The sequence below is a fragment of the Anopheles gambiae genome, chromosome 2 (genome assembly GCF_943734735.2).
Source record: "Anopheles gambiae chromosome 2, idAnoGambNW_F1_1, whole genome shotgun sequence".
Classification (NCBI taxonomy): domain Eukaryota; kingdom Metazoa; phylum Arthropoda; class Insecta; order Diptera; family Culicidae; genus Anopheles; species Anopheles gambiae.
Window position 1 is genome coordinate 37,495,885 of NC_064601.1, and position 14,948 is coordinate 37,510,832.

The 14,948-nt window shown below is 46.3% G+C and overlaps 1 protein-coding gene across 2 annotated transcripts; it reads left to right on the forward strand.

Moving 5' to 3' along the window:
- On the forward strand, positions 1–14,918 carry LOC1272839 (uncharacterized). Of its 2 annotated transcripts, XM_311756.6 has the most exons (8): positions 1–578; positions 4,323–4,568; positions 4,645–4,898; positions 5,780–5,940; positions 7,034–7,249; positions 8,133–8,277; positions 10,293–10,573; positions 13,906–14,918. In XM_311756.6, exons 1-8 carry the CDS (start codon positions 53–55, stop codon positions 14,060–14,062), a joined length of 1,986 nt encoding a protein of 661 aa, XP_311756.6. In that variant the 5' UTR covers positions 1–52; the 3' UTR covers positions 14,063–14,918. The 2 variants fall into 2 exon arrangements, with proteins under 2 accessions (XP_311756.6, XP_061501755.1); XM_061645771.1 differs by lacking the exon at positions 7,034–7,249.
- The last annotated feature ends 30 nt before the right edge of the window (positions 14,919–14,948 follow it).

Sequence of the window (14,948 nt, forward strand, 5' to 3'; positions counted from 1 at the left end):
GTGTGTGTGTGAAAGAGGGAAAACGGTACCAGATCCTGGAAGTGACACTATCATGAAACAAAGTGTGCAGAGTGAGTTATCGGTAGCGCCCGGTAATATCGGTAGCTACGGGATGTTTGGCGGCAATGGAGGAAACACCAACACAACCAACCGGAAGCGACCATTGCCGGTATCCAGCACATCGTTGTGCCTGCTAGCCCTAACGACAGTGGCGCTGGTGTGCACATGCGTTACCGCCACTACGGAAGCCACGATAGTAAATGCGACCAGTGTCACGGAGTCGGCAGGAAGCAACGTCACTAGCAGTGGGCGAGCAAGCGGACGTCCCCTGTTCTCCACCGGCAACCAGTTGTGGGACGCACTGATTGCCGACTGTATGCGTAAGCCAACGTTTGCCTGCATACAGAAGAACGTGTACAGCTTCCTGGGCGAGCAGCTGGACGTAGAAAACGTCAACTTTACCAACCGCGTACAGTTCCTACGGAATCGGGTCGATTTCACCAAGTACACACGGGAAGCAAACGAAGCCGGCGATGAGGAGGAGGACAATGAAAACGAAATCCCGGACGCTCGCAGTGGTAAGTAAAGAGACGATGTTAGAGATATGATCCGAGGTTTCGAGGTTCTTCGCTAGGTGTGGACGGTGTGTGTGAATTTATCGGTTGTACCGGAGCTGTTAACTTCCGTTTAACGACTGGTGGAACGCGTGCCTATCGTGCGCGTGTCGTATGCATGTTTTGACATTAAACAAGGTGAACCTTCCTCGTAGGGCCCGTAGGTTTATGCTCTAAAGCGATAAAAGGTTAAGTACGGTGACAGTGAGGTTGAACCCGGCGCATGGAGGTTGAGCTGTCAGAAGTGACACGCGTGACAAACCTGATAATATATGGCCAAAATGAGATAACCATTTAGTGTCCAAGTGGGTTTATTACAGGTAGTTGACCATTTGAGGATGGATATGGTTGAAATGACTGAGGTAGAGAATTTACCCAAAGAAATAGGCTTGATCTGTACTCTATTTGCATGGTTTGACTCTTTTCCAAATTTGTAGGAGAATGGTTTGGTTGGATGGAGTAAACAACTTCACAGTTATGAATTCACTTTACTAATTTATATACAGCTCAAGCAATGCAATGAAAGGAGCTGACAGCTTGCCCTTATTACGAAAGCTCATTCAACAATAAAACCATTGCTATACAATTGGCTCTTCTTCGTGGACCACACTTTAAATGGATCGTTCCCTTTCGATTTGTGTCTCTTTGCAATAGTGCACCTGTCCCCCTGGAGTGGATCATTTTGTTGCGAACCATCATCTCCAGTGCCATCATCTCGCACTCACACACGCAGCTAATGGTAGGTTGGTAGGTTCCGGTCCGTCCGGAACAGGCTTTCGACAGATTAGCCGCGCGTCAATTAAGGACTTTGGCTCTGTAAGCTCTGTATGGCTCTGTCATTTCATCGCTAGCCCGATCAAGATCACTCCCATCCACTGTGTCCCATCCTAATTAGGAAGCTAATCATTTTTCGCATCTCGGCCGAACGAAAGCGATTCTGCGGCGGTGCGCGCGTGGCGGGTACTTTCGATTCCGGGGCGGGAAAAAAAGGCCGGACGGACCTGATTTATGTGTGTCGATGGGTTGATAATGCCATCCCGGACGGTGTTACACTTGCACTTTGCAGGGAATGGACGGGCGCGTGTGGTGGTACAGAGGGGCGCGGGGTGTGCACATGGAAAGCGAAACTGCCACTGAGTGGTCCAGCCGGCTGATCTTTGCACCCCGCTCAGTACCCAGTTTGCCCTGCCTGGAGGTCGTCGGTTAAGGAAGAACCGGTTTGCAGGCACGCACCATTGCGTAGGAATTCGTCTGTGTGTATGTGTACATTCTACCCTTGCCCCCGCTTTCAGTGATTGGATCGGTGGTTTCCGATGCGAAATGGCAAAGCGAGCGTCGTACATCACACAGTAACACAGTTTTCGATGAGGCTTTGAAGCTTTAACTGGTTTTCTTTTGCGCGTTACCCCACTGCAGCGACCGGCTGCCATGCAACGAGAAGAAAAGCAGGCTAGCGACTGTGGAATGAGATGCACTTTCCATTCATAGCACTGCGATGAGCTGGGCGGCGTCGGTGGAAGACGCTTCTCATAATCGATCCCTTCCTTGATCGATCGTAATGGTGCTGGAAGGGATGAAAGTGGTCCCGTAGTCTAACCATCCCGGAAGACGCCCTTGGGTGTCGGCTCGGTGTGACCTGCATTGCAAGAAGATGCGCTTTCTGATGTGTATGTGTGTGTCTGTGAGCTCATTTGCAAGTGGCGGGGTGGGATGCAGCACCTATTATTAGCCTTGATACGATCCGCGGTGATACACTTCAACGGCCCAACGATGTCTTCCGGTTGACGTTGGGCGGTTGGGTTGTGGAGAGAAATCGGTGGACAGAAGATTGACCACATCCGAGCTGAATTCACGAGATTTGAATCATCGCCAAGCACGCTGTTGAGCAATGAAAAGTGAAATCTCGTTGAACCACAACGACCAAGCGGCAGCCTAGGGACGGTTTTTTTCGGTGACGGGACGTAGCCGCTGATGGGATTACCGGGACGGAAGAAAGTTAAATAAAATCAAAACAAACCGCAGAAGTTCGGCGGCGTGGATCACGCAGAGAGAACCGACGAAAGGCATTTTGGGTACAATTTGTGGGAACAAATTTCATCATTTGCTTTCGATGGTTTGGTCCCGATGACGCACACCTGTACGGTTGGAAACATTCCGTAAGCGATAGGGAAAACAAACCCACTTGGCATACACGTGCTGGTGAGCACGCGACTTTTCCCGCCCGTAATGGGGATGGCGAAAGGAAAATTGACCAACAATGAGCGTTTGATTCCGAAAGGTAGAAGCGGGAAGGGCAGCACCATTTTTACGACGATCTTGATCGGACAGAGGGCAGGGCTTCTGGGCGAGGTAAGCGGATCTTAGCGGATGGAGAAATTGGACACTCGTTGTACGAGATTTGTACGGTGTAAAATCGAAATTGACACATTTAGCCTCGAAATCCCTTTTACTTCGCAGATTGCGTGTTGAGGGACAACGATTTCAGCAGTCAAACACTGGCGGTGAAAATGGCCGCCAAAAACCGGCCACGAACACTTCCCCTGAGCTGATGGTGCACTTTGGGATGAAATTGAAGTATTGCTGGTGCTATTTGTTATCCGGAGAGAAAACATTTGACTGAATGCAAGCGTAATTTTCATGAATGTTTAAAGTGTAAACCACTTAAGCATTCGGAACTGTGTTGTTTTTAGGGTGTGCGTGTGTGTTTTGGGAAATCAACAACAAATTAGATTGTCCCACTTGGAGTGACACGTTTTGTTTGGCAAATAAATGGCAAATCATCCAGCAAGGCTGCTTTCTGTTTGACGAGAAGCGCATAGAAAATGAGCAGCAACGTGGTACAAATAATTGTAAATTTAATGCCGGAAGGGCCTTGCCTACGTTTTCACAAACAACGACTACATGACCTAGAAGAAAAAAAAGATAAACATCGGTATGCAGTATTGATTTGTGCATATTGCTACCGTGATTCAAAAGAAAAGAGAATAAAACATTATAATATACCTTTATCGCACTTAGTTGGCAGTTTACAATTACTAGGAAAAGATCATCTTGATGTTTGTAAATCACCAGGTTGATAGCTTGATATTTTTCTTCTTCTTCAGGATAGTCATTCATACCTGTCATTATTCTGTTCAAAACATAACTGAATTCATAAAAAAATGTTAAAATTAGGAAAATTTTCAAACAAATACTATGTTGCTCGTATTAAGACGGAATTATGGTCTTAATATTTTGTATTTGCTCTACACCATGCCCTAAGCATAACAGTGAAATCAATGAAAATTTTATGTAAAATTCATAAACAAAATGCGCCTTAAATTTTAAAACGCCCCGGACAACAAGGGCTGATAAAACACTCACATGCTTACTCGCTTTGAATTTCCCCTCGATGGACGGTAAGTGAAACTGCATACACGAAATTGTTCATGCAAGACCGGTTTGTATTGATTCAACCGGCCTGGGCCGTCCACTGCAATATTCCATCCGAGGTGTAGATAAACGCCGCCACACCACCCTACCTTACGAACGAATCGAATTTCGGTGACGTACACACCGAAGCAAACGCTCAACATCTTCAAACTTTCACTTCGGCCGGATACTGGAACCGACCGGGCAGAAGATCGCATCATCGTCGTCTGGATGGTGGCAGATTCCCGGCCTAGCGTTTGTTTTCATCCATTTCTTACTCTTTTCATTTCTCGACAGCATTCGAACCGGCGTCACCGATCGAGGAAGTCACCACGGCCCTGCGGGAGAAGAGCCTCAAGTTCATGCTAACGCACGACGTCAGCATCCAGATGCCGGAGGTTATGTTCGATGGTGCAATCTTCCGCATCGAGCCACGGGCCATCGAGGGCAACGGGATGATTGCGAAGCTGGAGTTCGTGCCGCGTACTGAGCTGGCGGAAGCACGCGGCCACGGCACACCGAGGATCCTGTTCAAGAAGATTAGTATGTTGGCCTCTTGCCGTCTTTGTGTTACTAGTAGACGATTACTGACGATTTCGGGCGTTCGTGTACTTCACAGAGAAATTCTTCCAGAATAAGCTCCTCCTGGCCTTCCTGGCGATCGTGCTGATTATCAAGATCATCAAAATCAAGGTGATGTGGTTGCTGCCGCTGATGGTCGGCGTCGGCACGGCCAAGAAGCTGGTGCTGAAGTTCCTGCTGTTCCTGTTCCCGGCTCTGTCGCACATATTCAAGCTCTGCTCGTACTATCACGCGTCCTACCACAAGCCAAACTTCCACCACCATCAGCACCATATCAACCATCTGCACACGGTAAGGTGACCCACAAACAAAAATGGCAGCCGGCGGTCGAGATCGCTGCACCCCGGGCCGGCGCTTCCACTCGGCACAGCGCTATGTCGGTCAGCAGTGCCATCGAGCGGTGCGGTCCGTGGCTCAATTATTGTATAATCTTCTGCCTGTTAAAACTCATTCCCGGGGCCAGTGGAGTGACCTCGAGGGGGCGCCAGGGAAAGCAAGAGAAAGATTAAAAAAATGCACGCACACACATACACACACCGGGCGGAAACGTACGAGAGACAGCGAACCATGGAACGGTGGCCGTTGCACGAACCGGCCACCTAAATCATACCCCAAACTCGGTCAAGAGTTTGTTGAACCACGGCTCGGTAGTACGGTCGTGTTGTTTTGGGATGGGTGCCCGTGTGTGTTTTTGTGCAGCACCCATGGCAGACAGTTTACAATCCATTTCGCGCCTTGCACATTGCCGTTGAGCTTTATGCTACGCTTCCTATGCCACACGCACACGCTTTAGTAGTGCCACCGTTTCAATGGGTGATGTGTGTTGGTTCCGGCTTTGTGGAGTAACGTTCGCATTGCGGGATGCCAACTTCGCATGAATTCGGGTGTGTTTTTTGTTGCTCTCTGTTGGTGGTAAAGGTTTCACTCCAACTCTGCACATTGAAGGAGCAACTCTCGCCGGGTTTTAGTGGGTTACGATGGGCCAAGCAGGTAGGGCACTTCCCATCGGGAAGCGCCTAGTGATTGCACACCGATAAGCCCAAAACCGGACCTGACCGGGAGTACCATGAGAGGAAGCACCAAAAGCCGAGGGCTGTTTTTTTTCTTTCTTTCTTTACAAGGAACCTCAATTCATCAGCATCTTCGTTTCCCTTTTTTTCGTGCTTTTGCAGTTCTACCCACACAACCATGATCATGCCGTTCCGGAGCTGATTTACACCAAGCCTCCGCGAGGCCACCCGTCGGAGTTTTTACATGGCGCACCGGTCCCTCCCCATACGCACTATCAGCCGGAGGTGAACTATGAGTTTACCGCTCCTGGTTTGGGTTCAGAGTGAGTACATTTCAGCGGATGAGGGTTGCTTAATTAGAGGAGTATGTTACGGGAAGCGGTATGGAAGGGTAGTTTGTAGCAGTGCCATTTTCGGAGTGTTACTATTCCAGTGTTGTATGTGTATTGTGTCGTAGTAGTAGTAGTAGTAGTGGTAGTAGTAATCTTTCTCTCTCTCTCACACACACACACACACACAATTTGATGCACATTGACAATAAAATGGGTTGCACTTTGGTTGTCTGTTCGTATTGCATTCTTCCACTTTTCAAGCGTCTCAATCTAAAGCCTATCGTATTTTTCGCCCTGTAATGCTTTGTCCTTTCTGTAAGATGTAACACTGCAAAGCAAATAATGTATCGTATAATCGCTTCTTCATTAGTAGAACAGATTTCCTGCTCGTTTTGAAAACGTTGCTACATTTCATTCGTTTGCTTCTATCTCAGGCTATTGTTTGAAGGGGTTAGCAATTCCCAGAAGTACTTTCGTGGTTGGCGTCTCACCGCTTCTTCGCGGCACAAGTATTAGTTCAGTTTTGTTTTTCCTACTGTTTCGTTGTTATGCTATTCAAAAATGAATTCAACCTCGTATTTCTTTTTCTCTCTCACATTTTATAGCTCGCTCTGGAAAAATGTCTTTCCGGAGCTGAGATAACAGTTTCAGCCAAAAACGCCGGTCGCCAAGCCAAGCATGCCGATGGCACCCTTTTTCCCCAGCTTTCCTTTTGTCAATTTGTATCAAAGATTACCTCGCGCGGCCGTAGTCCTCATTTGCGTTTCATCTTTCATATTTCATCTCGGTACTTGTGCTTGAATTGAATGCTAGTGGGTGGTGGTTGGGTCAAGCGGAAGCGAATGAATAAATCGGTAATTGGGTGGGAATGTTTTGAGCTTCCGAAATTGTTCCGCCTATACTAACACACTTTTCGGGGGGCACAGGTGGCAGACAGACATCACTGTTATCATTATCGGTAGCAACACATCGCTAACAAGCACCAAACACCCATAGCACACGTAACACCACCATTCGCATCTAATCATTTGGAGAGTCGAGCATACCAAACCAACCAACAACAAAAAACCTTCTTTGAACGCAGGTTCATTAGCGATAGAAACTCGTACGTAGACACATCGTTCAAGCCAAAGTACGATGACTTGAACGATATCAAAGCATGGGGTTTGGGCGAAAGCACAAATACATCAGCACCACAATCATCGCCATACTTCACCTCGCCGCCCGCCTCCTCCAATGGTGCCGTCGGCGGCAGCGGCAGCTACAATGTAAATCCACTCACGCAGCACGCCTCCAGCAGGTAGGTTTTGCGCATTGGGTTTCACAGGGCCGGGTGGCAGGCATAACGATTTATGCCGCGTCCACCTTACCTGATAAATAGGAAACGAAAATCCAGATCCACACTCCCCAAACTCTCAAACCCCAGCTCCCGACCATCCCGCCCATTTCGGCAATCTGGGTGGGGTCAATATTTTGACCAAACGATTCTTCCTGCCTTTTCGTTGTTCTTTCTCTCTCTCTCTCCTTTTCCCGTCAAATGCACGTGATTAACCTCATCATCATCATCATCATCATTCAATCCATTTGTGACTAAAACCAAGCGCACAAGGCGGCAAGAAAATAAAAATTTAGACCAAAAAAATAAAACTCCTAAACCGATCATCCGAGACACTAATTACTTGTTCCATGACTAACATCAACCACTTGGTGAGCATAACGTGTGAACCAGAAACCTTACAAAAACAGCAAAAAGCAAAAAACATACATCCCCGAGCATGCATCCACATCTGCTGCGTTTCTAAAGTAGTGTTGAGATCGAGAATCGAACCAATCGCCGGCAGCATGTAGCGCACTTTGATAAACACGGCCAACTTTCGCAGTAGTAGTTGTAGTAGTAGCAGATATGCGATGCACGTCTTATCACATATGTTCGATACCGATCCGACAGACAAAATCCGCATTTCCCTCGTTTGTCTCAAACGTATCAATTTCTCTCCAGACCCCTGGCCTCCCGGCCACCTCGCTAGACCCTTGTGAGCGTGGCAGCGATTTTAAGCGCAGACAATCTTTAACGTGACCCTTGCAATTTTCTCTATCATACAAATGTTGTTGTTTTTTTTGCTCCATTTCACCCCATATCCCACCCCTCCCTACCATTGTCGACTTTCGACTTTCGTGCGTAGAGTCAACAGTCCGAAGCCAGTGTACGGACCGCCAGGATATACCTCGTCCGCCCAAAAGCGCATCCCAACCGGAGCGGCCACCTCGATCGCAGCCCAGTACGTGTCAGCACCCTCCGGGCCAACGCTCTCGGCGGAAGAACAAATTGTAAGTATTTCGGAAAAGGGGAAAGGGAACGGCCTCATGTCAGACGTCACCATCGCTCCGAAAGGTGTTCCGTTTTCTCCGCACGACGGATGTGCGCGGAGAGCTTTTCTCCGTGCGCAGATGATGGTGGCGGCAAATGCAAAACCGGGACCGCGCATTCAATTATGAGTTGCATGTAATGACGAAAGTGAAACAAAAAGGGCTTCAGCATAATAACATCCATTCGGCATACAAATCCGGGCACGGGCCCGGCAAACCCGCTAAGCGTTGTCATTCACTTGTGGTGGAGGAAAAACAACAACCTCGGTTTGCTGGCGAGTGAAAGTGACGCAAGTGATGCCGGTGTGCAAAGTGCATTCGGCGCTGATGATGATTAAAGTGCAAATGGCATCGGCGCAATCTGCATAAGTCACATTTTGTTGTTGTTGTGCGAAGGTAGAAAATGAAGTAAACGCAATCAGGTACCATTACTGGTGGAAAGTGAGACCCGGTCGGGGTTTGCATAGTTTGGTTGTTTTCTGTCGCGATTTGTGACATTCAATTGTTTGTTTATCTTGCGTTTACATCTTTTATCTCGATGATAATCATTCCTTTGGCGTAGACTGATTTGTATTGTGACATGGAAAATGTTTTCTTGATTTTAATAGCAATGTAACTATATCTCAGAAGATTAACATGACGATTGTAATTAGTTGAGGAGGCTTTGTTTCATGTGATTTATTTCATTCTGTTTTCATTTGATAGTCTAATTCGTGCATTTTAAATGATTTACAGTCGTTTGGATAAAAGACTAAATTTTGGCTCTTAGGCATCAATTTTTGCCTTTAAGGCACCAATTTTTGACTCTAACGCACCTTTTTTTGTCTGTAGGTCAAAAATGTTTGAATCTTGTAGGAACCCTGGTAATTTAGCAAAGCATTTGAGCAGGTTTATGACAATTGTAATTTTACAAAAACACTACAAAAAACGAGTAATTTGATTGTTTTATATGAAAAAACTAAGGAAGTAATGGAACACAGTTCCAGACATTAAGCTATATTAAAAAAGCGATTGACTTACAATCTAAAACTGATGCCTTAGAGGGCAAACATGTATGCCTTAGTGCAAAAAATGTCACACGCTGTCAAACATTGTTGACTTAGAAACAAAAACAAAAAAGGCGAGTTAGAGTCAACATTAAGCGACAACGACTGTATATTGTAGCTGCTTGAACAAATTTTAACATTATTTTCACAATGCAAATTGCAAATAGACGTTAGGTTATGTGATGTACTTTACACAGTATTTTCTTTCCCAAATCGTATGCCAATGTAAAACATTGCCTAAGCACAGTGAAATATTGCTCAATCAACATTTAAATTAGCACTACAGCATGGGAAAAAGTGCCCTCAACCTCCAGTGTCATTTAATATTGCCCGTAAAACGGAAGAATGATTAGTAATTATGCACACACACATTGCAAAGCACTAACACCCATCGGTGACCCATTCCGGCCGATACGATCAGCCCGCTCGTGCACGTACGGCCTCGATACCTTCTTCGTCGCTTCCGGTGGTGCGTGGCCCGGGCCGCGCCACAGAAATCCATACGCAAACGCATTCCGAAAGCATCGAAAGCACGCGGCACGCGCCTTGTAGACAAGTGTAGTGGACATACTTTCGATCTAATGCCGCAAGCCAATATGACATACTTTCTAGCGCGCTGGAAACAATATCGACGCGGCGGGATGTACACGCCAGGCTAATGATGTTCGGCGCATGTATGCTGTGAGGCATTGGGAGAGCGTTCGATCAGCTTAAGCGTATGCCAATCACACGCACATCCAGGGCGCACTGCTCGCCTACTGCGGGGTGGGGCGATAATTGCATTTAGCACCTTGATTGGCAATTTGTGATCTTCGACCCCGTAGCATTCTCGCTCTCGCTCTCTCTCTCTCTATGATACTTTTCGCTCGCCATTATGCAGGACTTTCACTGAAGCCGGTTTTTGTTTTGTTTTCGTTCACGGCGTGCTAGATTCGTGAGGCTCAGCGGCAGGAAGCTTACAGGATAGCGCAGGAGCAGAAGCTAATCGCCAAGCAGCAAGCGATCGTGAACCAGCAGGCGTACGTGCAGGAAGGCGTCACACCGCGACCGGTCGATCCATTCTACAGTCCCATCCTGCAGCGGCTGGACAAGGTGTTCAATTCGCTCGGCATCGTGGACGAGAGCTGCCGGGAGCGGCTCGTCTGCAGCATGTACAAGAACCCGGTGAAGTACAGTCCCCACAGCAACTATGTATCGGCGGAGCTCAGCAGGTAAGCACGATCGGAATCTTCTAACTTCAAATCCAAATTTAGAACCTTTAAATAGCAAAGAAAAGTGTAGAATTAATTAAGGTAATATTCCCCCCCCCCCCCCGGGTGCTATTCGGTGTCAAATTTGTTGTTTTTCCTCTACCTAATTCCTTTACTGTCAGTATTTTACGAGCAAATCTAGGCTCAAACCGGAATAAGGGTGCAAAAGAAAATGAAAACAGCCATAAAGCATGATTAATAACCCACCACTCAGCCACGTAGTGGGAGAGATCTCCATAAGGTTACGAAGCTAAAGATCAGCCTCATGGCACACGTCAGATTTACGCTCGCATAACGATCACGTATCAGCGTATTATCATCGCCATCATTATCATCATGCATGGCATGCTGGCTGCTGATGCCGGTGGAATCGTAGCTTCACGGTCACGGACAGCCCTGCTGCTGCTGGTGGCGTGGGACCATAAGCCTCCACCGCACCAATAATGCATGAGAATATGCCCGGGCAGATTGTTGAACCTGGAGCATGTTTGATCAGCACCGTTGTCTGCACGGGTACGGGCAAAGCTTTCACACGCGTTACGTGTGCGTTATCGGGCGCGCTATGCCAGTGATGCTAGCGATGGTTTCGTTTTCGTTTTCGAGAATAGATTAATTAACAGGTCAGTGGCCGCGCATCCAACCTCGGGTGCGATTGAGCCCTGCCTGCCTGGCAACCTATGTACGAACAGGAGCAGTTGTTCCACGTTTGTTTTTATGGTACACAGCAGCTGGAAATCGAAAGCGAATTGACGAGGGTCGCCTCCAAAGGGGCGCAATTAGTGGCTGTCCTAACGGAACAGTGGCCGAACGGACGTGCTGACGCTGATGAGCTTCATCCCAGCCAAAGTACCTTTATTAGGATGGAGCGCTCGGTGGGTTGAGTTTGCGTTTTTATTCGCATGGTTGCATGGAGCAGAAGAAGCGTTACACTGCGAAATGGTAACTGACGGGAGCCTGTTCTTGCGAATGAGTTGTTTGCGAACGTCAGCAGCGGATAATGGATGCAGTTTGCAATTTTAGAATGAAGGAAGCGAACGATAATGTACTTTCTCCTCGCGTGTTGTCGATAATGTTCGCACACGGTAGCTACTGAAAGGGAGGGAGTGGAGCAATGGCGTCATGAAAAAGATTGTTTGTTGTTGAGGTTTAACCGGCAGATGATTGTTATTGAGTGTTGATTAGCAAGCGGGTAACGAAGAGGTGTGAATTAATGTTTGCTCATGATTGCGGTTCGCCTTATCAACCGTTGTGGGTCAGCATTGGATATGTTGCTGTTGAAGCACATTGTTGCGAGTGGATAGTAATTGTTAAAAATATGAATGTAATACCGTTAATAATGAATTGCAAATTATTGGGTCAAATATGAATGGTATTAGATATCTTTGGGCGAAATCACAAAAATAAATTGAAAACATAAACATTTACGCTTCAAATGAAATTCCTCATGAATAATGAAAATCCTACTGATTATGATAGACGAAATTTCTTTCTTAAAAAACTGTTGACCCGATTATGGTCGGTATGAAATGGTCATTTCATTCCATTTTGATCTTTCCTTTATGATGGCCTTTTTTACAAACGCTTCCTATCCGTAATCACATCCATACCAACATGACGCACACTTTTATCATCATATCTTGTGGGCGATTTATCTGAGCGATTTAAAGCTTTATTGCTACCGGATACTTTATTTGATTTTATTTGTCTGTGGGTATGTGTACCAAAATTAGAGGCACTGGAAGAAAAGCGCACAAACAGCGAGCCACCTGCGGTGAACGTCTCGCTGTTTTTTTGGAGGTTTGAACGCGTAATGAATGTCGCCCTCCCTAAATTCCCGATCGTAAAATTTGCACAGAAGACAAATAGGGCCAGCCAAATACAGCAGACAGCAGCAGAGTGGGCCGTGTGGGATAGAAATCGAAAACGAGGTCAGTGTAAATACGTTGGCTAATTGGCGGTCCCGAAAGTGCGCCATTAATTGCGCTCGCCCGGATGACCTTTTCCGCAACGGGATAGGTAAAAACCGCAGAGACATGTTTTAGTTTTACTTTGGCTGCTCTTTTTATGGACAGGAAAGCAGGTGAAATTATAATGTGAGTAATATGCTAACAATCATCATCCAGGATTGGCCACTTTCTATTGGCCCACCCAGCCCACGGGTGCGATTTCGTTGGTATTCAACGAAATTCTTGCACCGGCGACCTTGCTATCAGGTTCGGATCTCGCATTATGCTTTCCGATTGCATGTGAATCGAACGTTTTGTTCATCTCTGCGCTGCACAATAAACGGCCCCGTCCGAAACACGCATACACCCACTGGCACCAATCAACGACATGATTGCAGTGGAAAGAAATATCTATTTCCATGTTTTTGAAGCGCGATTTGTAGGCGCCCTTCCTTTCACCGGCGCCCGCCCTAATGCCTGCCTGGTGGTGCCGGCGAAAGTGGCAAGGGAGCTGAAGCGACCGCGACCGTGACACGTGAAGCAGGCCGTTTCGTACGGCGCAAAGGAAAATTACACACATACTTGGTCATGCTTGGCTGACCGGTGAAATCAATGCTTTGCGCCGCAGAGAAGGCGCTAGACCCCGGGCGCTCCGGTGACTAACCGCAATGCCTGCAACGCAGCGCAGGGAGCATCCACGGCTAACGGCGCAGTGTTTGACGCGCCGCTCTCTATTGTTGGGGAGGGCCTCACTGAGGGCCGTGTTTATCATAGCTGTCAATGAAAGGGGAGTGGATTTGAATAGTTTTAGCGAGCTTGGGCATAACACCAGGATAGTTAGCTCGTAGAAGACTACAGTGATTGTTATTAGTGCGGTTAAAACATAGTCGATTCAATGAAATCAAAACATTTCGTTACGTAAAACAGTGCATAAATTTGACAGCTATTTGTAAAATGTAGTTAATTTTGTATTCTAAGTTAGTTAGCAGCAAAACTGGATATGTGTGTTGATTTCATTATGATTTTGATTGGAATACATGACGTTCTTCAAAATCATGAAAACCATAATTTCTATCATCATTGACCACCATTGGGTGTCAAGTATCTGAAGAAAGGTACAACAAAGCAAAGAGCAAACACCAAAAACAACGATCGCGAAAACTATTTCGAATTAATGTCGCCATTTGAATCGAATGTCGACTTTCAATCGCCTGAAAGTATGCAATGTGTATCACGGTTGCAATATTCATATTTTTATCCGTTAGACACAGTGTTTTCATTTAAAAGTTATATTTATGCTACTTATCTTAAATTACGGGTTTTAAACTGTTGTTCTATATATTACAGAGACGCTTCGGAGCTGCAGAAACCAACGTCGACGAACGCAGCCGTTGTCCGGTTCTACCGATACGTACAAGCGGCGCGTGACGGGCAAGACCAGCGAGACTGTCAACGGATCTACTCCCAGTGCACGATCAACATGGAGAAGAAGAAAAAGAAGTAAAGCACAGTAATGGACGGTGCACACGACCAGCCACTGCGTTGAAACAAGCACAAAGCAAACAGCAAACACTCAGCGATCTATCGATACATACCTCATAGGACATGTTTTCTTACTCTGTAAATAGCTCAGTACATACTTAGGGAAGAATCTTAAGCCACCTGTGTCCGTGTTGTTTTCTTCGAACTACTACGAGCGCTCTTTTGCGGGAAGTGACACCGAGTAAAGGAACGCGTCTATTTCATTCACAATCAGGCTAGGACTTAAGACAGTAGACTTTCGCCGGACACAAATGCATTGTGCCGTTGGTGAGAAGTAGCAAAAGCAACAACAAAAAAACTCCTGGGTGTAGGGATATAATGATAAGATTGTGTTGGTGTAAAAAAAGAAAATCACACACATACAAATAGGCCCGATAGTTTAGTAGTATATAGTAGAGTGCACAATGAGCGATTGCGCTTGAACAGAAGATCGCATTGTTATCGCGAGAAAGCGAACTCGCAACAAAACTTCGCTTCCGGAAGTTATAGTTGAGGGTAATCAATTTCGGGCAATATTTTGCACTGTAGGCCATGTAGACGTCCCCATCCGGTTTGACCCTGGGGCACCGTGAAATGCAGATGGACGTTTATTTATTTATTTATTTATTTGTTTATTTATTTATTTATTTATTTATTTTCTTATTTATTGACCTCACACTCACGGCTCGGGTGATCGCGATCGGAACGAGAAAAAAAAACAAACAAATCATCCAAAAGTATGCGCCACATTCAGCGATCTATAAAAAGAAGGGAATCAGATGAGTTAAAATTAGTGTGAAAAGAGAAATGAATAAAGTTTCGTAGAATAAATCAGAGAACGGGTTATTTCTTTCAAGAAGTCTAACGCA

Excerpts from the sequence above, each read along its gene's own strand:
- LOC1272839 (XM_311756.6), top strand. The coding sequence starts at position 53 with ATGAAACAAAGTGTGCAGAGTGAGTTATCGGTAGCGCCCGGTAATATC. Across the intron at positions 4,899-5,779 it reads ATATCAACCATCTGCACACG|TTCTACCCACACAACCATGA; the intron begins GTAAGGTGACCC and ends GTGCTTTTGCAG. Across the intron at positions 8,278-10,292 it reads TCTCGGCGGAAGAACAAATT|ATTCGTGAGGCTCAGCGGCA; the intron begins GTAAGTATTTCG and ends ACGGCGTGCTAG.